This window comes from Acanthopagrus latus, chromosome 4 (genome assembly GCF_904848185.1).
Source record: "Acanthopagrus latus isolate v.2019 chromosome 4, fAcaLat1.1, whole genome shotgun sequence".
Lineage (NCBI taxonomy): Eukaryota > Metazoa > Chordata > Actinopteri > Spariformes > Sparidae > Acanthopagrus > Acanthopagrus latus.
Genome location: NC_051042.1, coordinates 32427165 through 32451745, shown reverse-complemented (window position 1 = coordinate 32451745; position 24581 = coordinate 32427165). Strand labels below are relative to the sequence as shown.

Sequence of the window (24581 nt, the reverse complement as noted above, 5' to 3'; positions counted from 1 at the left end):
TTTGTTGAATATCAAACACGGCGTCCTCACTTTTGTACACAAATCTTTATTTGCATATTTCCAACCAGGGGTGTCATGTTTGTTCCCCGTGGACTGTGGACTCCACCTGACTCGCATCATCATGTGGTCATCATTTGTTGGTCATCAAACAGGGCTGCTGTCAGGTAGTTAACATATGAGGAAACGCAATATAGCCACAAATCATTTTGGTGTTGACAGTTCCATGCTGTCCAGTCTGCAGAATATCCCCGCTAAGACAGTTTTTTTGTCAGCATTTACTGTGTATTTGCATTCCCAGTCGGTCACATTTCCATATTTTTGTCCCGCTTCTTTTGCTGCCAGTAAGCTTGACAATACAAACTTTGTCCTGAGCCTGAGTCGGAGGTTGTTAGCCATCGCTTCACTGTACTTGTGATGCTTCCTTGTCGAGTTACAGCATTGTTGCTTGGAGGATGTCATGGTTATAAATACAGTCTATGTACTGTTTACTATATACTAGTGCTGTTAATATAGATATATGTTAACTGTGGTTATTTCAGAAGAAAGTCTGGTTGTCCAGGCCTGTTTTACATCATTGCAGCCAAGCAGTCAGATTATACAGGAAGGCAGTCAGTTACAAACACCTCTGCACTTAAGCAGATGTTTATCTCTGTGTCTGAAGTCTGCTGAACATACTGTGGTTTTTATCAGATAATCTGTAAGCTACATAAACCAAAAACCAAAAACAAACATCTGACTCTGACCTGACATGAGTTTGTCAGGTTGTCAGGTTGAACGCTACTTTATCCACGTTCAAATGAGCAAAAAGGGAACAGATGAACCGCACAGATGAACAATAGATAGAAATGACATTAACTTCAAAGTCTCAGGGTTACTGAGATGGCCTTGATTTAATTTAAATGCAACTTTGCCTTCCCCTACCGGTTTCCCATCCTCTGTAATCTATGACTAAGTACATATGACTGCAATTGGCAAAACACAAGTATTGATTTGAGGGTTTTACCATGTTAGAAAAAACAAGTTTAAAAACGGTTTCTTCTTGTACCAACACATAGCTTCATCACAACCATGCAGCATGAAGAGTTCCTTTGTGGTGCAACTTGACGAACCCGACTTGGAATCTGATGAGAATGTTGTTTACTAGTAAATGTATATAAGGCTGTCCCTTGTCCGGTGTGATGGGAGCTGTTGTTTAACGCTGGCTCAGTAAATTGAATTACCCTCAGGACAATGAATGGCATACTGATTTAAACAGCCAAGTATCCTGGCCATGATGTATTGTCACCCGAAGTAAAAGTAGACTTTTATGACCTCTGGTTGATGGTAGATGTTTGTCAGAGTGCAGACAACTCCGTTAGCTGTGATTCTCTGGGTTGAGTGTCAGTGAATAAGAGCTGGATTAGACTGGATCAAGAATTGAAAATTGTGATTTGCTACTAACATGAAGATATTAAGACAGAAAGCTCTTGACTTCATCACAACACAAATCTGAGGCTACTCTATAGTCATCTGTATTGTCTCAGGATCCAGTCAGTTTCTCAGCCAGTGTCAGAGCAGTGCGTATGTCTCCGTCGTACCTCTTCTCAAATTTAACTACATAAAGTGAAGAGAAACAAATTACACAATGAGACGTGTGTGATTTATCTCTGCTCAGAAAGAGAAGGATATGGCAAGCAGAGACTGAAATGAGTCATATCATAACTACAGCATATCTTTAAAGGAAACACATTTGTCACTTTCAGAGTTACTGATTAATCATCTATAATTTAAACCATCTTTTAGTTTTTCTCTTTCAAGTAAGTGAACCAGCAGCAACGTTCTGTGTCACTGCCCCCTCTCCCCTTCAGTGATGGATTTCCTCCCCGTGTGTGAGGTCAGGAGGATTTTTTATCTTTACAGCAAACTCAATCGAGCTAGGAGAGACACCTTTGACCGTTTGCTTTCCAAAACCTGTTTGACTGCTCCATAGAGTTCTGCTTTGTGGCTCACAGAGCAGTTTCAGAATTCTGGATAATTGTGTCGTATAGAAACAAAAGTTTGCTTTATTTTCAAAGCATATTAAATATGTCTTAGAGGCACAGAGCAATGTAATATTGATAAGGTGAAACAGTCATACAAGACTGCAGATTCACTTTTATCGCTTTCTTCTCGATTCATCAAAGCAGCTACAGAGTAGCAGGTTGCAGCACAGAGAAGTGTGCAGACAGTTTAAGTAGAGCACATTACTTGTTATGATGAAAATGTCATATTAGACGCGAACAGAAGTAATATTACTGTCATCTGGCACTGATGTGACAGCAGCCTTTGATGCAGCACTTCCCGGTGTGTTGCCATGATGCTGTCACCAGCAGCTTGTGTTGCACAGACGGAGAAAATGAGGAGGAGGGGAGTGGAGAAGGAAGCAATTTCCACTCGTGTTTGGCACATCTGGTTGGAGTGTAGCTGGAGTCAACTACAGTGTTTGCTTTCATGTGTGACCTTGGCGTGTGAAGAGCCATACACTGTGGTGGGACTGTTTATTAATCAGATTTTAGTGTTGGTGTCACACACTCAGCTGGTCTCTGATCATGGTTGGAATACAAATGACATCCACTGAAAGATATCCCTCGAATTCAAGCGTACCCACACAGCAGGTGAAAATCCTTCTGCCATGTAGCATTGCTTATTTTATGTTTTATATGTAAAGCATCAAGTCAGGAGGAACAGCTGCAGTAATAACTTTACCAGGATTGAAAAATCTTGTTTGAGAGACAATCTTCTTATCTTGACTTCCTGGCTCCTACTTTGTCTTTTGACCACGAGGCTGACTACAGTAGTCGATGTTACTGTGTTGTTATTAAGTACACTGATTATATTACTTACCCACTGTCACTTTGCTTTATTTTTTTATTTTTTAATCTACATTTAGTTGGATCATGGATGCTAGAGTCTGCTCCATGCAGCAGCACAGTCCCTGCAGAGAGAGCAGAAGTCACATTTCACTTATCACTAGATGAGTTGACTGATAAGATGATGGTGGAGAATCTGTCGTCAGTTTGTCTGGAATATTTCAGATATTGACATCAACGAGGGAAACGGAGCTGTGAGGAAAGTGAGCATCTTTTGTTGTTAAAGCCTGCAGTTATCTGTTTTCTTTACCTTGTCCTTAGCTGAATGTTTATTTCTGTCTGAGTGCACTGAGCATTGGAAAACCGGATTCTGTACACTTACTTGGCGAATAAAGATTCTGATTCTGATTTTGACAGATATTGTGGCTGCAGTATGAGCCAGAATTATGCTAAGGGTTTCTTGGATGTTCAGGACAAATTTCAACCCAATCCAGTTTTTAAAAAAAGCATTTGGCGAGGCAACAAATAGCAGCTCTCGCTATTTGGATATTGCACTTGGCCATATTGCAGTTATAGTAACGTTTCGATTAATTATTCAGCCCTAGCGACCGCTAGTAACTGTAGCAACATGCCAGAACACACGTTGCCCATTTATTTATTTTTCCCAATGCAGTGCCATTGTTGGTCTGCACACAGCCTTGGGCTTCTACAAAGATACTCTACAAGTGTGCCATTCACTAAACAGTAACATAACACCTGGAGGAGTAGTACTGCTCACACCTCCTCTCTCGGCATCAAACATGTGCGGTATCACAATGCATTCATTTTCACCATGGGCGTTGGAACCTTATTGTTCTATGTGAGAAACTCAATGAAGTGTTGGTACCCAAATGCCGACGGTCTGCTTTGGAAAATTGAATTGAAGAAGAACTCTTTTCACTGGCAGTCTTTACACAGCACCACTCGACCACCCTGAGGAGAGCGATGTGAGCAGTGCGATGCTGAAGCTCTTGAATAGCTTGAAGGCATTCTTGAGCACTAGAGAGAGATAAGAATAGCGCTCACTTGTCTCTCCTCTATTGGCTCGCTAGCGTGGCTGTGGGTTGGTGAGCTGCGCTGCTCTGTTCCAGCAGCAGCGCTCTAGACGCAAAGAATGGCAAAGGGAAAGAAGCGGGTGCCCTCTGGGTGCAGCAGAGCAGCTCGGCCTTGGATATATTTGGCTCTGTCAGTTTGCATACAGATCTGCAATGGTCTGCAATTAGGCTCCTTCCTGTTTCAACACAGGATATGGAAGTGCTGTGAAGCTTGGCCATAGATGCTGGGGAGCATGCGAGCCAGTAGCCCGGCCCTCTGAAGGAGATGCATCATTTTCATGGCTCTAAAATTACACAGAGCACTGAGTTACTTTGTAAGTGGAAAACAACTGGCTTGCGCTTGGTGGACGAAATGTTACTTTCCACAAAACGGGCTGAATCACAGTGAAAATCAAGTGGAGGGGAGACCTAACAAAAAACACATTTTTAGCTTGAATAATTGAGTTTGAATTTTGTTAAAGTTGCTTGCATTGTTTCCTGTGTTTATTGATCTCCTCTGACATGACACTGATGAGGGTGTAGTCAGTCTGAACGGAGGCAGTGACCAGAGTGCCCATGCTCGCATTGAACCCCGACTCTAACTCCTCCCTCCCTCATACGAAGCACTGGAAAATATGCGTCAGCTACTTCCTCCTTCTCCCTCCCATTTCAACTTCCTTTTCTCTTGGCCGGTCGGAAGCGAGATGCTTTGAATGGAGGCCACTGCGAGAGGCCTTATTCATTTACTGTGCCACTGTCAAACTTGTAATATTTAGTATGCTGATACAGATTTACTGTTGTCCGGATTTAAAACTTTTTAAGGCCTCAGCCACAGACTTGGCGCACACACCCATCCACACATGGACTCCTTTTTGTACTCCTCACTCATAGTTTGTCTCTACGCTCCCTCTGCCCCCCTTCTCTCTCTCGGCAGCTCACTCTCTCTCCTTTCTCTCACTATATCAAGGTCACCTTTGAAAGACTAGTAATTTGCTGCCAAGACACTTAACAGACTTGGCTAACACCAGAGAGCCTCTTTCTCTCATTTATAGTTACAGGATTTCAGATTTTGCATCCAATCTGTATAATACTTCCAGAAAACCTAGATAATTAAAGAGTTAGAAAGTGTCCTTTAAGCTTGCAGCATATGTTTTTGCTATCCCTTTTTCATCAGCTAACTTTATTCGTCAAAGGAATGAAAATGGCATATATATAATGAATGTATTTTTGTCATTATGTCCTTCACATCTCTTCGAACTGTTTGCACAGACACCATGTTTTGTGTTTATACCAGTTGAACTACACTCCCCAACTTAAGGAGAAGCATAAACAGAGGTAAAAACAATGTCATGTAATTTGAGAGCCAAACAATTGGAGTGGTCATTCTTCTTCTGCACGCCTGGAGAGAAAAATGTTTTGCAGATTATGCTTCTCTGTGACCTACTTTTTGTGGATATTTCACAGTGTTGCCGCATTTAGCCCCTAAAGTCATCAGATTATTGATTATGCCTTGTTTTGTTCTTACAGCTCTGATGGTACCAGCTGAACAGTGACCGCTACCTGCCTGAGGACACCTGCTGCCCAATTCCCTTCATCATGTCTGGGATGCACGTAAGTGAAGCATACATTGTATTTTTTATCACATATAACATATAATGGTGGTACAGGTTCTTATGTGTGCAAATTAAAATACCATCCCTTTTTATATTTCGTACAATTACATGCATCTAAACAAATAGTAGATAATAATCAGCATCTGTTGGTGCCGGCTTCTTACAGCAGCTGCCACACCAGCAGAATGAGGTCAGCAGGGTGTGTTTCTGCAACCTGGTTCCATTTTGAACTGTGATTCTGCAGATTTTTAAGATATAAACAAGATAAAATAACAGCAAATACCATCGGTTAAGAAGAAGCCATAAGACAAAAGTGAGTTTCAAGGAGAGATACTGAGATCATCTGTCTGAGATCCACAGCTGGACGGCCTGGACAGAAAAAGCCTGGTCACCTTTGGTCACGAGTCGGAACCATTACCAAGGCCCTGCCAAAAGGACCTCAGGCAGGATCCTAGGAATTGGCAAATCACAGATAAAGGCTTAGAAATGTAAATATATGTGCAGTCCAGGTGTTCCCTTCTGCATCACCAGTACACTCTTAGTAATTGTAATATTGATCCCTGTCGTCAGTTCTAACACGTCTTGTGTCTTCCTGGAGGTTAATATTCTCCATCACAAGCTGTCAGATTTCATTACTGTTGTTTTATTAAAAATGTTGACACGCTTCATTGATCTGCTGAAGGTTTCTCACATGGCTGTCTTTTTTTATTATCTAACTTTGCCCAGAATCATAGCAAAATTTAAGAATGCTGTCATTGATGGCTTATGTAACGTCTTCTGACACTCTTCTCAAAACTGGTACTTCCCAGTTTACTACGAATCTGCAACCCAGGCTGCATTTCATTTAGGTGAAGTCATCCTTTAGAAGGGTAAATTGAGGAAGTAGCTGCAACTTAACAGTCAGTTCCATCACCAATTAATCAGCCAGTTCATTCATAAAATTTGTCACACATCTTTTGAAAGCCTTGTTTTGTCAAACCACTTATCCAAAACCAAAACATATTCATTTTAGAATCGCATAAAAGTAGAACAGGAGATTTATTTATGTTTTTTCTTAGTAAATATTGAAATAGTTGGTTAATTAATTTTATTTAGTAATCAGCAGATTGTTTCAGCTGTATGTTGCATGCAGTGTCACCACAGATGTTGAGTAGATCTGTAAAAATATGCAGCGTGTTGTTATATCAAAATGTACTGAAATACATTAAAACTGTAATATGTGTCGATTTTACAGCAACTACTTGAAAGAATCAAAGTCAAGTAACATGTACGCACTTACAAAAATGTGTGCATACTGTACATGAACATGCAAGGGGATCTGTGCAGGACACTGAGGTGCTGAAATATCTGTAGTAATGTATTAATGCACACAGCTGGTGCACACACATCCATCAAAGTGTCTGGCTCAGTTTTGGTGGTTTCACATTACCTAGCTGTCTCAGTGGTTAAACTAAGTGCCAGCCTCAGAGGTGGATTACTTTCCCTCCTGCATCCGCTGCCTTAACATGTCCTTATTGATTCAGATTGAGTTATCTGTCTCACAACAGTGCTTCACTACAATCAGGTGAACATTTCAGGAAGAAAAATTCAAACATCATCATCTTTTCAGGACCGAGGCTATGGTCCAACTAAACCCATTTGATTCTCCACCAACTTCACGGAGGTTAAATCACATTAAATACGGAGATAAGATATTTTCCCATGTATGAGTCAGGTTTTGAATTAATTTGCTTCGTCTCTGACTTCCTTTCTGAAGTTCTGACTATGTTTGACAAAGCTTCTAAACATCAATGAATAATTCATGTTGACATCTCACAATCAATAACCATGTCAGATTGCTCAGCATAGTTAGAGCCTCTAGACAGGACTGGACAGGAAACGCTGTGGTTTCTAGCAACATCATGCATTTTAGATTCGATGGGAGTCTGGCTTATGAGTGAGTTCATTTCCAGATCTATCCAGTGGGTTTCTGTAGGCCAAGAGGTCACAAAGTGTTACTGACAGAATATTTCTTGGGGCAGCCCTGTGACCTACTGGTAATCTTACCAACCTGCGACCAAAAGGTCAACAATTCAGTCAGTGTTGTGCATCTATCAGCGTCCAGCCATCCGGTGAAAAAGCAAGCAAATAAAGTAAACCACCAGCTGACCTGTAGGTCACTCAGGAGGTAAATAAATGTCAAGCAGGAATGACAAACTGCATTTAGTTGACCTCTGTGGGAAGATGCTTAGCATATGAATGTGTCATTTTTTAAAGTTGGCAGATCCCAATAAAACTGACATGATTAGTGGCTCTTTCCAGTGAAAGCCTGTGTTGGCTTTAGCCGGTGGTTTTTCCCCAGTAACTCTGTGTGTTGCACTGGGCTACATTTTAAATTACTAAAATCTTCAACAGCACTACTCCAGGAAAAAAAAAATCTCATAAATAAAGGGGTTCAAGTGAGCACAAGGAAAATTTATATTGTCTGTATCCACATCTCCCTCTGTCACAGTCGTCACCACCAGAAGTCCAAACTCATTATGTAGCACCGGCACATTCAGCTTTACCTTGTGTTGTCAGGAATAACGCAGCTTGTACAAGGACCTCATCCAGCTCAGACACACACCTGCCGCTTTGTACTCCTGCCTTCTCATTTCATCTCATTCACTCCATTGTGGTTCGTTTTTGATCACACGACTACACTGATCTAACAGCGCAGACGGAATACGACAAGCACTCTTATCTTTCTACTATTTACATTTTAGGTGTGTAGCTGCCATTTTTACAGTATTTAGGCTGACTGACAATTAGTGCAACTAGTTGTCGAGGCACACTCACACAGGTGTTTACATTGTGTGTGTAACCCCCCCCAGCTACCACACTGTGATCAATGCTCCTTCCTCTCTGTCCTGTGTGATGTAGGCACCATGGTCGAGTGGCACAGAGTGTGTAGCCAAGTACAACTTCCAGACTGCCAACGAACAGGACCTGCCTTTCTGTAAAGGAGATGTACTGACCATTATCGGAGTCACCAGGGTAAGAAGTCACTTTATACTGCATTAGCCCTAAAAGCTGCTATCATAGTAAAAACGATTGTTATTGAGAGTGTGTTAAAAGTTAATTGTTGAAAAACATTTTTTAATGACTTCCTAATAAGGTACATATGTTTATATTGTATAGCGTTTGTTTCGTCAGTGTCAGATCATGTTCTGAATATTGAAACATTTCTACAGAAGAAGAAAATAACGATTGACCATGCAGGATACGACTGTCATCTTAAATCTACAGGACAGTCACACAAACAGTACTATTCTTAACTTAATCTGAATTAACCATGTTTCTGCTTTACCAACATCAACATCAGCAGAGCTAAAGTTGTCTACTATTCCTCATATTATTCATATTGTTTTTGTACCAGAAACCAATTCATAATAATGATTACTGACTGAAAGGACAGCTTGTTCTACCTCTAGCCTGAAATAGCCAATACAGCAATTTCACATGGTAAATGGTAAATGGACTGGCATTTATATAGCACTTTTCCAGTCTACTGATCACTCAAAGCGCTTTGCAAAGCCTGTCGCAGTCACCCACTCAGATACTGATTGCAGAGGTTGCCATGCAAGGTGCCAACAGGCTCATCTGGAGCAATTTAAGGTTCAACATGTAGCCAGAAGGATCCAGGGATTGAACCACTGACCTTCAGATTACGGGACGACCCGCTCTAGCTGCAGAGTGACAGCAACCCAATATAAATAAATTGTTTCAGCGAGCAGTAACATCGTCTTAAGATTAGTATGCAGATTATTTGTATTGCATTCAAAATCTAAACCAATATACTAGTGGTTACTGTCAGCAGCTGGTTCTCTCTGGCTACTGATAGAGCTTCAGCACCTACATCCACTGTAGATTTCTAACCCCACTACCTCACCTCTGTGTGTTTACAGTGGGACAAGCGGTATAGCGATACTCATCACATACAGAATTACTTCACATCAAATAGTGGCACTAATATTGATGTTGTGTTGTCCGGTGTTTGGCTGTTTCAGGATCCAAACTGGTACAGAGCGAGGAACACAGTGGGCAGAGAGGGCACCATCCCGGCTAACTATGTCCAGAAAAGAGAAGGAGTCAAGTCCGGAGGGAAACTCAGTCTTATGCCGTAAGTACCACAGGAGGAGAAACCCAACATAACAGTTTGTGTCCGTGTGCTTGTTTGTCTTGACACACAATTTGAGTGCATCGCAAAAGGTTTATTCACTGTAAGTAGCAAATGGTAGGAAAATTATGTTGCATAATGCTGAAGTATAATATAGGAACATGAACAATATGCCGCAGTAATCGAAATAACCATTTAAACTTGTTATATGTCTGCTACATATTGGCCACATGTGCTCTTTCCTTCTCAAATGTGTGAACAAGTTGTTTTACCCTCGTTCACTTTGGTCCCCTGCAGTGAGGGAAAAAGAAGTGTTGATTTCAGAAGTCAGCCAAGACATCAAAAGATGGAAATTCCATCTCTTACAGCCTTTTGGTTTGTTCGTGTCTTCTCTCGTCTGTGTCTTTCTGCCACCGAGGCCAGCACCAGCTGCACGCTGCATTTGAATCAGGCCCTTTGAAACGGCAGCTATTTCAAAAAGAGGAAAACATAACGAGAGGCATATGCAAATGAGGCGAGACAGGAAAGCTGAGAGCATACAAGCTGCTACATGATCATCACATGGCTATGAGATGCTGTCATCTGAAAATGTGTGTGTGTGCATCCCTCAAGTGGTAATAAGCAAGTATTAAAACTTCACAGTTTATAGGAAAGTTTTTCATTTCAGCGTGATGTGAGGAAATGTCAGATGTTCCCCTGTCTGCTGTGTTGATATGAATCGAGCAGAGTTTACAAAGTTAGAGTTTTCAGTTTTGTGCCTCTGAGCTGTTACAGAAAACACTGTTAAGTGTACGTGTCAGTTGTTGTTGTTGTTGTTGTGGGTTGGTCTCTTTTTTTTTCCCCCACAAGACACATTTAACTTTTTTTAGATTTTTAGGGCCCTGCCTTGTGCAGTTGTGCCGATCCATCGCATTGCATTAGACCCCAGGAGGAAGTCCATACATCCTAAAGAGAATGTGCTCTCTCCAGATACAGAGATCAGTCTGAGGATCAAACTTTTAGACGGTCGTTAGCATGTGAGTTAACAGTAGTTTAGCAGTGCTTATAGAGCTGCTGGTATGTCACTGTAACATCAGCAGGAAACATTTAAATGGACTTTTGACCCTCTTTGTCTCACTTCGTCAACTGCTGCTGAAAGCTTTAACCTCTCCTCCTGCCACCACTCACACTGCCTGTCCACACGGCTTTAAATATGGTCATAGGGTCATCCAGTTCTGGCATGATGACCGTGTGTGTGTCTCTGTGTGCTTCTGTGTGTGTGTGTATGTGTGTTTATGTGGTCTGTGTGTGTGGTCTGAAGAGGAACTTTGAACTAACCCTGTCTAACTGTGAAACACAACACAATAGCTTGAAATACTAAACTCAGTGGTAGATTTAGCTTCAAGTTTCAGCTTCATTACAGCAGTCACCAAATTCTCATTATATTTTATTATATAAGAGATAATTCATTTTGCTTTAATTTCACTACAGCAGTGGCAATTAATTGATTAATGGAAAGTCAAGTAAATTAATTGCCAATTTTCTAGGTCATTGATTTATATTTTTGCTTGAAAATACTTTAAACTATTAAATATTTGCTGTTTAAAGGTGAACTTTTGAACTTGATCTTCTTCATTTACTTATTTTTTCTAAAAAACAAGCTGTCTTTCTTTTCATGACTGAATGAACAAACTGACCTTAAAGGACAACACAACTTCATATTGTTTCACTTTGTATATATGTGGCGGACCCTGCCACCTGTCTAGCTTTAAACAGTGTGGGACTTTATTTTCCTCTGAGAACAGCTTGTTTATTCACTGATGGAGAAAAATAAGTACTTTGAGTTTGTTTTATTACCTCGTTAATATTGTAAATATTAAAATCTGAGTTTCTGAGCTTGAATTTCCAAAACTACGAAGTGCCCCTTTAACAAAAAATTACATTTAGTCACTTATGATTGTAAATGAAGAGTCTTTGAGTTTTGTACTGTTGGTTTGACAACAGAAGCAGTTTCAAGGGAAACTGTGTTTAGCATTTTCACAATTCTTTGACCTTCTTACAGACTAAGCGATTAGTCAGTTAATCATGATTATACTCTGCAAATTACTCATTTCAGAAAATAATCTTTGGTTGCAGCCCTAGATTTTGACTAAAAGGAGTCATTAGACTCCCAAATATTTTGCATGGTTACACTTGGTGACCTCATGTCCTCACTGCTTCCTTTGGGATCACTGCATAGTTAACTGTTTAAAAACAAAACAACGCTCAAGTCATCAGAAGTCGTTCTTCTGCTGCCATTAGCTGTAACCCAGAGGGACTTGTTGATTTTTTTGTGTGTGAATCACTAACAGATGTCTGTGAGAAGACCTCTCCCTCTTCACTGGCTTACATAAGGGTTCAGCTGTGGTCTACTGTCCCCTTGCTCACCCTGACCCACTGATACTCAGCAGCAGATACAGTCCTCTCCTCCCTCACTGGCATGGAACAGCTCGCTCTCTCTGCTGCCCCCATGTGGTTGACATCCGCCTCACGTAATAGCACCACCCCTGAAGAAAAGACGGGGTGTTCATCCCGTTCCACTGTTTCCTCCTTCCTCCCTTGTCCCCGCCGAGCTGTTTACCGCATTTTTGTGATTTTCCAATTGCAGGATGATGTCATGTATAAAAACTGCAGTTAATTGCCGTGGACAGAACAGCTAGTGTGCCTCCACCAAAGGGCTGTGTATGTCTCGGGGTCGTCCATGCTTGGCGTCCGCTCTTGGATTAGTGGGAGTTAAGGAGCGGTTGTCCGTTGGAGAAGCTGCCTGCACTGATCTAATCAACTCAACCCGTATTAAGCTGCTTGGCCACAAGGACCTCTGCTGTCTGTGGAGGCCGAGTACCAAGAGGAGGAGCAGCGGCAGCAGCAGCAGGAGGAGGAAGGAGTGACTGACGGAGGCAGCCACAGCAAAATAGGCTAAATCAATTATAGTCGTTGATTACCACCCACCAGCCAAGAAGCATAGAGATACCCTGTGGGCTGGGCCCGCTTTGCAGCTAATATGACTTTCTGCACGAGGAGTGACATAAATCAATGGATGGGATGGTGGAGTGTTTGAGCGCAGGGCCGCTGGTCTACAGAGGCATGAATGAAGCATCTTACAACATACATTACAGTTAACCATGAGAAATAACAATTAAGTTTAAAATCACAAAACCACAACACTGGTGAGAAATATGTATATGTTAGCATAAAAGAACTGTGTAAAGACTATAGATCTGTGATGTTCAGAAACCTGGATATGCAAGCTGGAACATGGTTATGATGGCATATAAAGACTAATCCAAGTGTCCGACTTTTCTCTGCCATGTGTGCAGGTGCCTCTTCAACTCAAAATGACATTGCAGTTAGTTTATGCAACAATTCTGATGGCAAATGATGTAGTGAGGATGAAATTTGGTCTGAAAATCATGACTGAAGTAAGAAGCTGAGACCTGCATGCAGACCATCAGGCACCTGGATACTGTAATGATTATGCAATTCAGGACATGAATAATCAGGTTTCTCTGCACACACCATATTCCTAATATCACAGCCAGGATACTTAAGTGCATGTAAGCACCCTCACTGCAGTGCAGCTGTCTAATCCATCCATTAGAGACCTATAGACGTATCCTCGGGGCCATATGGTGAGGGTGAGGCAGCGCTGTACTGCCAGCTTATAAATAAAGAAGCAAGAGCTTTATTCCTTCTCAGAGGATGCTGTTTGTAGTTTTTTTTTTTTTTTTAAATTCTTTATGTGTTGAATAGTCAGTCCGTCTCCTTTTAAAATGGTCAGGAGTGGGTGACTTGGTTCTGTCCCACCCACACCACCTTGTCTGCACAGTTTTTGCACTTTCCTGTTATTGCAGTCCCGTCGTGTCAGTTTCCGACTCTGCTTCAGGCTTCTCGTGCGTGCATGTGCGTGCGTGCGTGTGCACATGCATGCATGAGCACTATGTTTCCTGTTGTTTGGCTTCAGGTACTTTTTCACTGACTCCTGGAGTCGGGACGGCCCCGCCCCTGCAGGGCTCGAGCTGAACAGACTGGAAGTGCTGCTGCTGCCGGCTTCCCCGTACTGACACACTACAGTTTTTCACTTCTCATTTCAGAGAAGATCTGTGGGTTGTGATACGAAGATGTGGATCTGTCTGTGTGGTTGAAATTGCGAATGACTGAAAATGAAAACGTGTGAACTGTTGTAGGGACTGTTGAAAGATTTCGGCCTTTATGATGCTGATGTCACTGACAGAGAGCAGACGACGGTTTCAGTTGTTTTCCACAAGAACAAGAAGCAGCACATGGATCAGACTCGTCTCTTATTAGTCCTTAATTGTTATATTACTTTCTGTGTGTGTGTGTGTGTGTGTGTGTGTGTGTGGCCGTTTGTGTGCAAGCAAACCGTACAGCTAAGTTTTTAAATCTCCTCGTCTCTTTCTCCCCCTCTGTCCTTCATTCTCTTCCTGTCTTTCCTACTTGTAGCTGGTTTCACGGGAAGATAACTCGGGAGCAGGCCGAGCGGCTGCTCTACCCTCCAGAGACGGGCTTGTTCCTGGTGAGGGAGAGCACCAACTATCCCGGCGACTACACCCTGTGCGTCAGCTGCGATGGCAAGGTGGAGCACTACCGCATCATCTATCACAACGGCAAGCTCACCATTGACGAGGAGGAGTACTTTGAGAACCTCATGCAGCTGGTTGAGGTGAGAGACTGCAGCATTTAAGCTCCTGCTCTTCCTCTGATACCCATAATACTCTCATCTCATTATCAGCACCAATCAGTTGGTTTACCTTTTTAAATCCAATAATAGCGAGAACTGAAAGTGTTCAGCTAAACCACAGAGAGACTAACTGCAGTAAAAAAAAACAAAAGACAGCTGTATGTAGAAAAATGAAACCTTTGACCACTGACATTCTGCCCGCAAATGTCACACGAATTTATGTTGTTCATGAGGCACTTCTTGAAAGTCATTGAGATGTAGGACAACATTTTCATGCCGAGTTAAAACAGCTGCTGTAGTTTGACTGTAGAGCTAAAAAACTTCAAAGTAAAACCAGCATTTAGTCAATTTTCAAGTGAAAAAGCCAAGTACTCCCCTGTTATTGCCTCTCAGTTGTAAGAATTTCTGAACTGAATATTTGTAGGTTTTGTACTTTGGAATGTCCCATTGAACATACGTTCTGTAGAGAGAGACTCATCCGTAACTTAAAAACAAACTAGAAGACGATTGAATTTATTGTGTTATATAGAAATTGACTGATGTTTTTTCAGGGCCAATACTGATAAGTATGAATAGATTTTATAAAATTAATCAAGCACTGTACTTAAGTATGATTTTGAGGTACTTTTCTTCGGTATTTCCAATTTCTGTCACCCTATATTTCTACACCATTACATTTGTTAGATAACTGTAGTTACTAGTTACTTTGCAAATTCAGATTATTCAGTGTTGATATTATGTGCGACATATAACCAGTCCGTCCAAGAAGTAAATACTGCGCTACGATATTCCTCACTGAGTAAATCCTCAGCTCACATCACATCGGTGATATGCTGCTGTACACCTGAAGATCTTTATCATCAGCTGTGATTTTTTTCTGAAAGAACTAAAACGTTTATTACAAATTGGAAGTCTTAGTGAAGTCTGTATTTCCACGTTCTTCTATATTAAATCTTCATGACATCATTTTAAGATTAGCTAAATGAGGCGATCATGCAGCAGCATGATTACATAACTCTGTAAACACGAGACCCACACACTCATGCACACATTCACTGTCCCCGTAGAGTTTCCCTCAAAATCGGACTCGAGTACATGTTCATATTCTTCAAAAAGCTGTGTGATCCTCTCACTCGCTGCCTGTTATCTGAGAGCCGGTTCAGAGGAAGGACAGAGTGTGGAGAAGGCAAAGACAGGAGACACGATGTCAGAGAGAGAGGGAGCGAGAGAGAGAGAGAGGCCTTTCATCCACTCAGATAAAGAGACGAGCAGGATTGGCGTCTATCACACTTTTAATTGGACCTCATCTCTTTGCCTCGCGGGGCGTTGGAAGTGGACAACAGGAATGTGCCAGCTGGCACCGAGACCATCTACATCCCCGGTGCATTCCTGTTATCAGCCACCCACAATCTCTATCTCTCCATCTCTCCATCCTTCTCACCCTCCCTCTCTCTCTCTTGTTCACACCCCACAGGCTTGGTTCTGCCTCCCTCCCTCCTTCTCTGTCTCTCTCCGTGTTCCCTCATGTGTATACCTGGCATATTGCTTTCATACCTCTGCCCTTTGTTATCCATCTCGACCTCTTACTTTGCTTCCCCTCCCTGCATTTATCTCTCTATATCTCCGTCCTCTGCCCTGCCTACATTCCCCTGTGTCTTCTCTGTCTCTCCATAATAGCCTACGAGAGGATTCCTTGCATTCTTGCGTGTTTTTCCGGCTTTCTCTCTGTTGCCCTGCTCTCATTGGCCTGTCACTGCAGGCTTCGCATAAACCTATATATACACACATGAGTAGTATATCACATATTTATGCATACAGTGTGTACAAGCTGACAGAACCAGGCCTCCCTTCTGCCAATCACTGCATTCAGAGTGATGTCATGTCTGTCAGCCACATGTATGCAGTCGTACTGGTGAGGTGACATAGAAATGGCTCCGTATGGTATTTGCGAGGGTGTGACAGCTTGTTTTTCAGCTACCATTTTGTGTTTTTACTCACTGTCATTACTCCCTTCTGTGTTAATTATATATGAGCAAGAACTCAGTTTATTCAGTGGCCTTGTGTACTAAAAATATATTTTAATTACAAGATGATTTAGTTTGATTTAGTTCAGTGTGTTAATCTAGGAAGAGACGGTGTAAATTGATAAAAACATGTTATAAAACACAAGTTAAAATTATCCAAAAGGTTTGTTTTCACCTGTAATGACAAGGTGTTTAAAAAAAAGGCTTCCTGAAATATGACCAAGCAAATGAAAAATAAAAGAACAAAACAAAATAACACAGGGCATGCAGTTTAAATAAAGGAAGAAGACAGTTTGTGTGACAGTTAAACCAGTGGTGACATAGTTTTGTGTTGACGAGGGATGTTAATGATTAATCAATTTATCTCGGCTGAGATTGTAATTGATTACACATGTGTTAACAACGACCAGAGACGGACACAGTCACATCAAAAAATACCTTATTAGATGACAAAACATATACTTGCTTATCAAAATAAGATAGAAAGCACTGGTATGAGAAAATGTACTTGATTTAATTTACTACACATTCTGTACAAAATTATATTATTACATTTTAGATATTTAGTAGCCTCGGCATTTATAAAAAACATATTTTACTTTATCTGTTTTAACTCCTGATGAAGACTTCCCTGATTTAGATTTTCGAACATAGATTAATCATATCAATGATGATTTGTTCATCATCTTATTGATTTAAAGAAATCATAATACATCATCCAGTTTTGTTTTGTTTTTTTAACGTGTTTAGGAAAAGATTTATAAGTGTTTAGTTGTCTAATGTGATTTTTGAGTTGTATTCAACTCTCTTGAACATCTGACACAACAGAATCTCCTCTTACAGAACCGTGTGACACGATCAGTAAGTGTCAGTGGAGCATAATTTGAATCATAGTTTAACCCACAGCACGTAATAAACGCAATGTGTTGAACAGGCAGATGTAATAATGCAACATTCAGAGATGTCTTTACTTATATATTCCAGGATCAGACAGAAAGCACTGCACATGTAACAGTGAATAGATCTATGTAAAGAGGGTGGTGCAGTTGTTGTTGACATACAGTATCTGAGCTGACCCCTTCGTCACCATGCTGCCCCCTGGTGGACGTCAGAGCATCCTACACTCTGTGGTCAATTCACCATGCTGCAGTTGTGTAACATTGCTGTTGGTGTTGTAGCTGCTTCTTCTTTTGTTGTCTTATTATTTGGTTGTCACACTCATTCAACCTCAGCTGTCTGTCAGAAAGATTCGTGTTTGAGTCCCCTGAAGTTTAATATAAATAGTTTATCATCAAAATGGGACATCGGCCTTTGTCTAACCTGCCTTCATGCTGATGAGCGTATGTATGGATTCAGGATTTGTTTGTTAGGATTGCTGTGATTTGGTGGGTAAACGGTCAAATGCAGTGACCTCTCTCACACCCACACTCTCCTCCTCTGCTGCTGGTTCCCACCATAAATGTTACGAACCTTCACTCTTCTCCACATGGCGCTAACTGCAGAGTCTTTTACAGATGCCTTACACATGCTGTGAATCTCCAGCAGAGGCTGTTTGGTTTTAAATGTTCCCGTCATGACAGTCTCTGATCGCAGGACAGATGCATTGTGTTTCAGTGACTTGTGTTCATAAGATGTAGAAAAATTAGTTTCTGTTTTTCTTTTCTATCAGACATAAACGAGGCAGAGATTCTGCCGTCCCATGAGACTACTCTTCTCCTCTTGAACACTGACGCTTGTGATAAAAGTTCTCTCATGCTCTCTTCTTTGCTCTCAAATGCCACTCATACCCTGTACATATCAAGAAGACGGAGCCCCCTCACATCATCTCTTCTGACGCTGCCTGAGTTTTCATTTCTACCTCCATGTTCTTCTGTAGAGCGTTGCTGAAAGCGTCAGCCGCTCTTTTGTTTTGCATATCAAAAGCTTGTATACAGACGCAGCCTTCAGATTTAATCTGTGAACAACAGTCGCTGATGATTCAACTCCAGGTCTTAGATGGCAGACTGAGAGTGAGCTGTTAGAGACTTTTTAAAGATCAGATTAGACAGTGAAAGTTATGTCTAGATTTTTGTTGTCGAGTGTTGTGTTATGTATTGAAATTCTCTCTGACTCTGTCCGCAGCATTACACCAAAGATGCCGACGGCCTTTGCACCAGGCTGATTAAACCCAAGTTGATGGAGGGAACAGTGGCAGCACAAGACGAGTTCTCCAGGAGTAAGGACACGCTGAGCTCATTACACTGCTCTGCAGGGACACTGGCACTAACACACACGGGGGCATTATCCCGCTTGAAGTTATAAACTGTCACGTAAACCTCACAGGCATAAAGTCTGTGGCACATGCACAGAGTACAGACAGGGCGTGCATCCCCTACTGAAATCCACTATCATCCACAGTCCTAATAGCATTAATCATCAGAGGGGTAATTAATCTGTGTGTGTCTGGGGACGAGTGCTGGGCTTCAACAGCTCTCAAGGTCAATCTGAGTCTTCCTCCACCTCAGCCTCTCCTCATTCCTCTTCACGTACCCTTCTGACCCGGCTAATTCTTACACCAGGCAGGAAAGTGGGAACGGCTAAATGTTCGAATAAATCAACACCTCTCCACCCAAATGAGATGCATCACTCCCAAAGTAGAACTCTTGGTCTGACCAGAAGATTTATGTGAAACTCACTAATGAATTTAGTCAACATGATTTGTGAGCAGTGTCATTAGACTTATAGCATGATCGTCAGTGGCTGTTAAGTGAAGTCTGTCCTCTCTTGGCAGGCGGCTGGGCCTTGAACAGAAAGGAGCTGAAACTCCTGCAGACCATTGGCAAAGGGGAGTTTGGAGGTGAGGAATTGTTTTCACAAGGATCTCTGCATCATTTAATTTTCATACATTGGAGCCATAATAACAGAGCACAGGGTCGTCTTGGATATTGTACTTAAACTTCACCTTGTCTTTGTCCTCGTCAGATGTGATGGTGGGAGACTACAGAGGGACCAAGGTGGCAGTCAAGTGTATCAAGAATGACGCCACAGCGCAGGCGTTCATCGCCGAGGCCTCTGTCATGACGTAAGATCCTCCGACTGCTCATGTGTCCTTTCACACTACCTGTAAAAGATCTTTACCTGACCTCCAAGAAACAAAATCTTTTGTGGACACGCAGGACACATCTCAATGTTTTCCAGCAAAATAACACTTGTTCTGCTTATTTTATGTGTTGTTCAGGCAACTGAGGCACAACAACCTGGTGCAGTTGCTAGGGGTAATTGTGGAGGAGAGGGGCAGTCTCTACATCGTCACAGAGTACATGGCGAAGGTCGGTCACAAGTTTTCTACAGTGTCTTTCTTTTGTCTCTACATATTTGAATTCTTGGAACAGTGTTGGACATTCACCAAGTGCTGCGAGCTTAATGTGCCGTTTGAATGCTTGAGAAATGAGAACGGGTCGAGTTAATTAGCCTTACTTGACATAACACATACTACAATGTGATAATCAGCCTGCGCCCGGTGATGCTGTAATGTGAAATGGTGCAGCCGAACTCTTTGATAGGAGAACCAATATTAATCATTTAAATTACTGATTAGAAATAAATGATAAGAATTGATCAACTTGATATGAAACAGATGTGATGAATGGTGCCACCTCAAAGTTAAAATCTGTTAATTGACACGTCGTTAAACCTTTAAGTTATGTTTTATGTTCCCGTGTTGCTCAGCTGACAGCACGCCAACACATTCTGGTGGTGCTAAAACGTGTTCCATGTCCTCTGTGCGTCACAGGGCAGCCTCGTGGACTACCTGCGCTCTCGAGGACGGACTGTGCTCGGCGGAGACTGCTTACTCAAGTTCTCACTGTGAGTCCTCTTCATCTCTTTTCAAGCACTTAGTACATTTACGGAAAAGACAAATGTTTAATCAGCACAGCTCAGGGTCTAGAGCTAAACCGCTGCTCTTCAGCTGTCAGGATTTGAAGAGAATTTCAAAAGCGCAGTGTCACGCACTCGACTGGCAGCATAAAAGAGCCATTTGTTTACATGAGCAAGCATCCTGCAGGTTGTTTGCCTGATAAATAGCAGCTTTATCTGCAAGTCAAGTGGCTGAATGTCTTTATTTTTAATTTAGCAGTCATTAAGCTGATGCTGTAACCAGGCACAACCTTCAATGGGCGCCACCATTACATAATTGAGAACACTTGGATCACTGTGCAGTCGCATGCATGCATTCACAAGGAAGTGTTTCAAGAGTCATTTTCAGAGTGAGACATGTAACCTTTGAATGAGCTTGTTTGACAAGTGCGGTGATTAGATTTTAGATCCAGAGCTGAACTGCATGAACACAGAGCAGCTAAAGGAGGTAAAGTATTGTATAGTTGTGTATCTTCTCCTGACCGTCACCATCTTTTTGCATTAATTATACTGTCTGTGTGTTTGTGTGTGTGGATGAGTAAAGTTGTAACCACGGCCTCAGATCTGTCCGCACAGATTAAGAAGTGGACACACACCTGTGAGTCGTCTCAGTCATCCTCACTCATCGTCTCTCCTGTCTTGCTGTGACACCTAGTGATGTGTGTGAAGCCATGGAGTACCTGGAGGCCAACAACTTCGTCCACAGAGACCTGGCAGCTCGTAACGTGCTGGTGTCCGACGACAACATCGCCAAGGTCAGCGACTTCGGCCTCACCAAGGAGGCCTCTTCCATACAGGACACCGCCAAGCTGCCCGTCAAATGGACCTCCCCCGAAGCACTAAGAGAGAAGGTGAGAGACGAAGACGGGTGGCGCCCGCTTCACCTCACTGTGACGTCAGACGCAGCATGCTGAGATTTAAAGTAGGAGGGGAAATTTAAGTCGGGAGTTAGAAAGTGTTTTCCCTTCCGTGTAAAGAAACTCTCTGTACTGGTATGACAGTTCTGGAACAAAACCTGCAGATAGAATTCATCTCTTCGTACAAGTGTTTGTTTCACGCGGCTCTAAGTGTTTGTAATGAGGTCAGACTGTTTTTTTTATCTGATATTTTGCCGTCGGCACCTTGAATACAGTCCAGCCTGTGTTTAAAGATGCAGCGCCCTAAACTAAATAAACAAACTCTCTTTGTTTTCACGACTGAATAAACCGAATAAACAACCCTTATGTGTGGCGGACCCTGCCACCTTTTGTAGCTTCAAACAGTGTTCTGTGGGCTTTATTGTCATATGAGAACAGCTTGTTTATTCAGTCATGGATTAAATCAATACTTCAGAGTTTGTGATATAACCTCAATAATACATTTTCTTCTCATACTCTTAGAAACCTGCATGTAATTACTCCTCGCTTGGAGGAAGTTAAACTCGCTGAATACATTTTGTGTTGGAAAATGTTTTGTATAAACTTGGGAAAGAATACAGTTCCATCAAAATTGCGGTTTTTGTAATATCATTCATGTTTCTATGTTGAAACAGCACTAAAATAACACAACATTGGTCCAGTTTTGCTGGATCGTTCTAACAGAAAACACCTGAACTGCTCTCTGAATCTTTTCTGTCTGACCCCCACAGAGGTTTTCCACCAAGTCGGACGTCTGGAGTTATGGGATCCTACTCTGGGAGATCTACTCCTTTGGGCGCGTGCCTTACCCTAGAATTGTAAGTACCTGAACACCAGATTTCTGTGGCTCACCAAGGACAGCGGTGCACCAGCAGATGGCAGGCTTCATTGCTAGGACCATTTCAGTTTTTTTTTTTTTTTTTTTTTTTTAAATTATTTATTTACTTTTGCACAGGATTTAATGAAATGTCTTGACCTGAAAATAATTAGATTAATACCATTAGACAGCTGGAGCAGGTGATGAGAATAATATGTGTCATAAATGATGAATTTAATTATGTCTGCATGCTTCACTACTTGCTCCATATTGTATTTGTTGACTGGGATGAGTCACATTATCAGTTGCGTCAGCTGTATATTGACCAACTCTGTCGTATGTTCCTTCTCTCAGCCGCTGAAGGAGGTGGTGCCCCGGGTAGAGAAGGGATACAAGATGGACGCCCCAGACGGCTGCCCGCCCGTGGTGTACGACCTGATGAAGCAGTGCTGGACCCTGGACTCGGTGGTGCGGCCTTCCTTCCGTATGTTGAGGGAGAAGCTGCAGCATATCAGAGCCAAGGAGCTGTACCTGTGAAGAGGAGGCTCACGGAGGAGGGGGAGGGCGAGGAGGGGAGAGGAGGGGGGCGAGACACAGCCCAGCACGGCTGTAAAGTGGGAGGAGGAGGAGGAGGAGGAGGAGGAGGAGAGGGACCACAGCACCTTCCTCCTTCCTGCCCAGCCTGTTGCCTGTGGGACTGCCATACGTCGCCCCTCCCCCGACCTCAGACGTCCACCAGCCGCCCTCTGCTTCCATACAAGGACTGTTTTCCTGTTTGTGTTGTAAAGCTTTTGCCAGACAGTTTCCTCTTCTCTCAACGGGCCGCTGCTCTTTCCTCCTTCTAAACCTGCCGCTGCTCACCTTCTCTCTGTCTCTCTCTTTGTCTCGGTCCAAGTTCTTCTTCCACCTTAATGATCCCCTTTTTTCCTTTTCTTATTATTTTTCCCTCCCCTCCTCCTCTCCTGAACATGGCATTAACTAGAGGGGAGGCTGGCCTTTTCCTCCACGTTTGTCAGGTGCTCTCTTTTCTTCTTCCCCCCACGTCTCTCCATCATTCCTGGATCTTTGTAAGACCGAGTGGCTCTGCATGAATTCGACCCAGCTCTCTCTTGTCATTCCATCCTTCCTTCTCTCCCTCCCCTCCCCTCCCTCCCCTCCCTCCTTCTCGGCGTGGTGTCAGGTGTGGGGCCTTCGCTCTGTGCCAAAGTGCCTCCAGTCTACAGAGCTCCAGACTTCCCTCCAGCACTTCTTTCAATTGGACTGTTGTGATTTGATTTTTTTAATTGCTTTTTTTAAGGAATCTTTTTTTATCGCTTTCTTTTTTCTTTTCTTTTCTTTTTTTTTTTTTCAGGGAGGTTTTCAAACCGTTTTTTTTTTTTTTTTTTTTTTTTATTAGTGCTGTCTCCCCCCATCTCCACCATCACCCCATCAGACTATTTTTGTTTTTGTTTCAAGTGTCCATAAAGAAGAGCATAAACAGGAAGAGAGAGGATTTTTTTTTGGGGGGGGGGGGCAGTATCGTGTTCATCCTCCAACCAATACGGCCCGGAGAAGAGGTGGAGGATCGGGGCGGGACATGAACAGGAGAAGGGGGAGAAGCAGTTCACAAACATGGTTGATTCATCATATGTGGGCTTGTTTTTATATCAAAATATATTTAAAGGATTAAAAAAAAACAAAAAAAAGGAGAAAAAAACTGACCGGTGCGGAGAAATTAAAAAAGAGGAGGACTTTCAGGAGCCAGGCGTCTCTTGGCGTTAGGAATGTTCAGTGTCTCTGTGAACGCTGGGGTCCGGGTGGTGCATGCTGTGTGTGAGAGGCCTTGGGTTCAACTGTCAGTGCTTTCAATGTTCATTGTTTTATTATGCTATCATGATTATGAATAAATCATTCCATCTGAACAGAGTGGGAACGTCAGCATTATTTTTAGAGCACGTGTGTGAGTGTGTCTTCTTGTTTTTCTGCATTCGTGGGGTCCCAACAGTGTTGTGGGGACCAAAATGCTGGACCCCCTACAGCTACGTAATGTCCCCATAAGTGATAAAAACAAAGGCCTCAGTCAGATCAAATGAAGAGTGCCAAGCAGTGTGAGAGCACAGAACTGATACCACTTTTCCACCAACGTTAGCAGGTCAACACGGGTCTTTTAAACACGGGTCACTCCGCTAATAATGACCTGTTGACCCCATTCCCACTTCCCGCAGGCAAGACAGCCAGTGTGTGATTTTTATCGGATAAATTTATGCAGATAAATTATTTTGAGCGTCACAACCTCCAAGACGTGACTCGTTTCACTCTTATAATTTGAACCATTCGGTCCAGTAACATTCAAAAAGCCTAGACGAGCTGCATGATTAGGTTATTTTATCCCCCTTTAAATTAGCCCCAGAACATTGTTTATATTTGGCGGACCCTGCCACATTCCTAGCTATTTTTAGATATTCATATTTGTCATTTTGGCCCTTAAAACCCAACGTACCTGCAGTCTGAACACACTGCCTTCAACATAATGCCTGTCTGAATAAGACCTCTGGATAAGGAACGTGGTCATTCAAGCACTTCATGCTTGTGTGTTGAC

At 42.4% G+C, this 24581-nt stretch overlaps 1 protein-coding gene across 1 annotated transcript in view; it reads left to right on the top strand.

Moving 5' to 3' along the window:
- Positions 1-23909, top strand: part of LOC119018435 (tyrosine-protein kinase CSK) — a 44910-nt gene extending 21001 nt beyond the window's left edge. Inside the window, exons 2-13 of the mRNA XM_037096104.1 lie at positions 5429-5512; positions 8416-8529; positions 9543-9655; positions 14132-14351; positions 18515-18608; positions 19164-19229; positions 19355-19454; positions 19611-19701; positions 20166-20239; positions 20946-21141; positions 21918-22004; positions 22358-23909. Of these exons, the coding sequence (XP_036951999.1) occupies positions 5498-5512; positions 8416-8529; positions 9543-9655; positions 14132-14351; positions 18515-18608; positions 19164-19229; positions 19355-19454; positions 19611-19701; positions 20166-20239; positions 20946-21141; positions 21918-22004; positions 22358-22540 (1353 nt within the window). The 5' untranslated portion in view covers positions 5429-5497 and the 3' untranslated portion in view covers positions 22541-23909. The remainder of the gene's footprint in view (positions 1-5428; positions 5513-8415; positions 8530-9542; positions 9656-14131; positions 14352-18514; positions 18609-19163; positions 19230-19354; positions 19455-19610; positions 19702-20165; positions 20240-20945; positions 21142-21917; positions 22005-22357) is intronic.
- Positions 23910-24581: the final 672 nt, after the last annotated feature.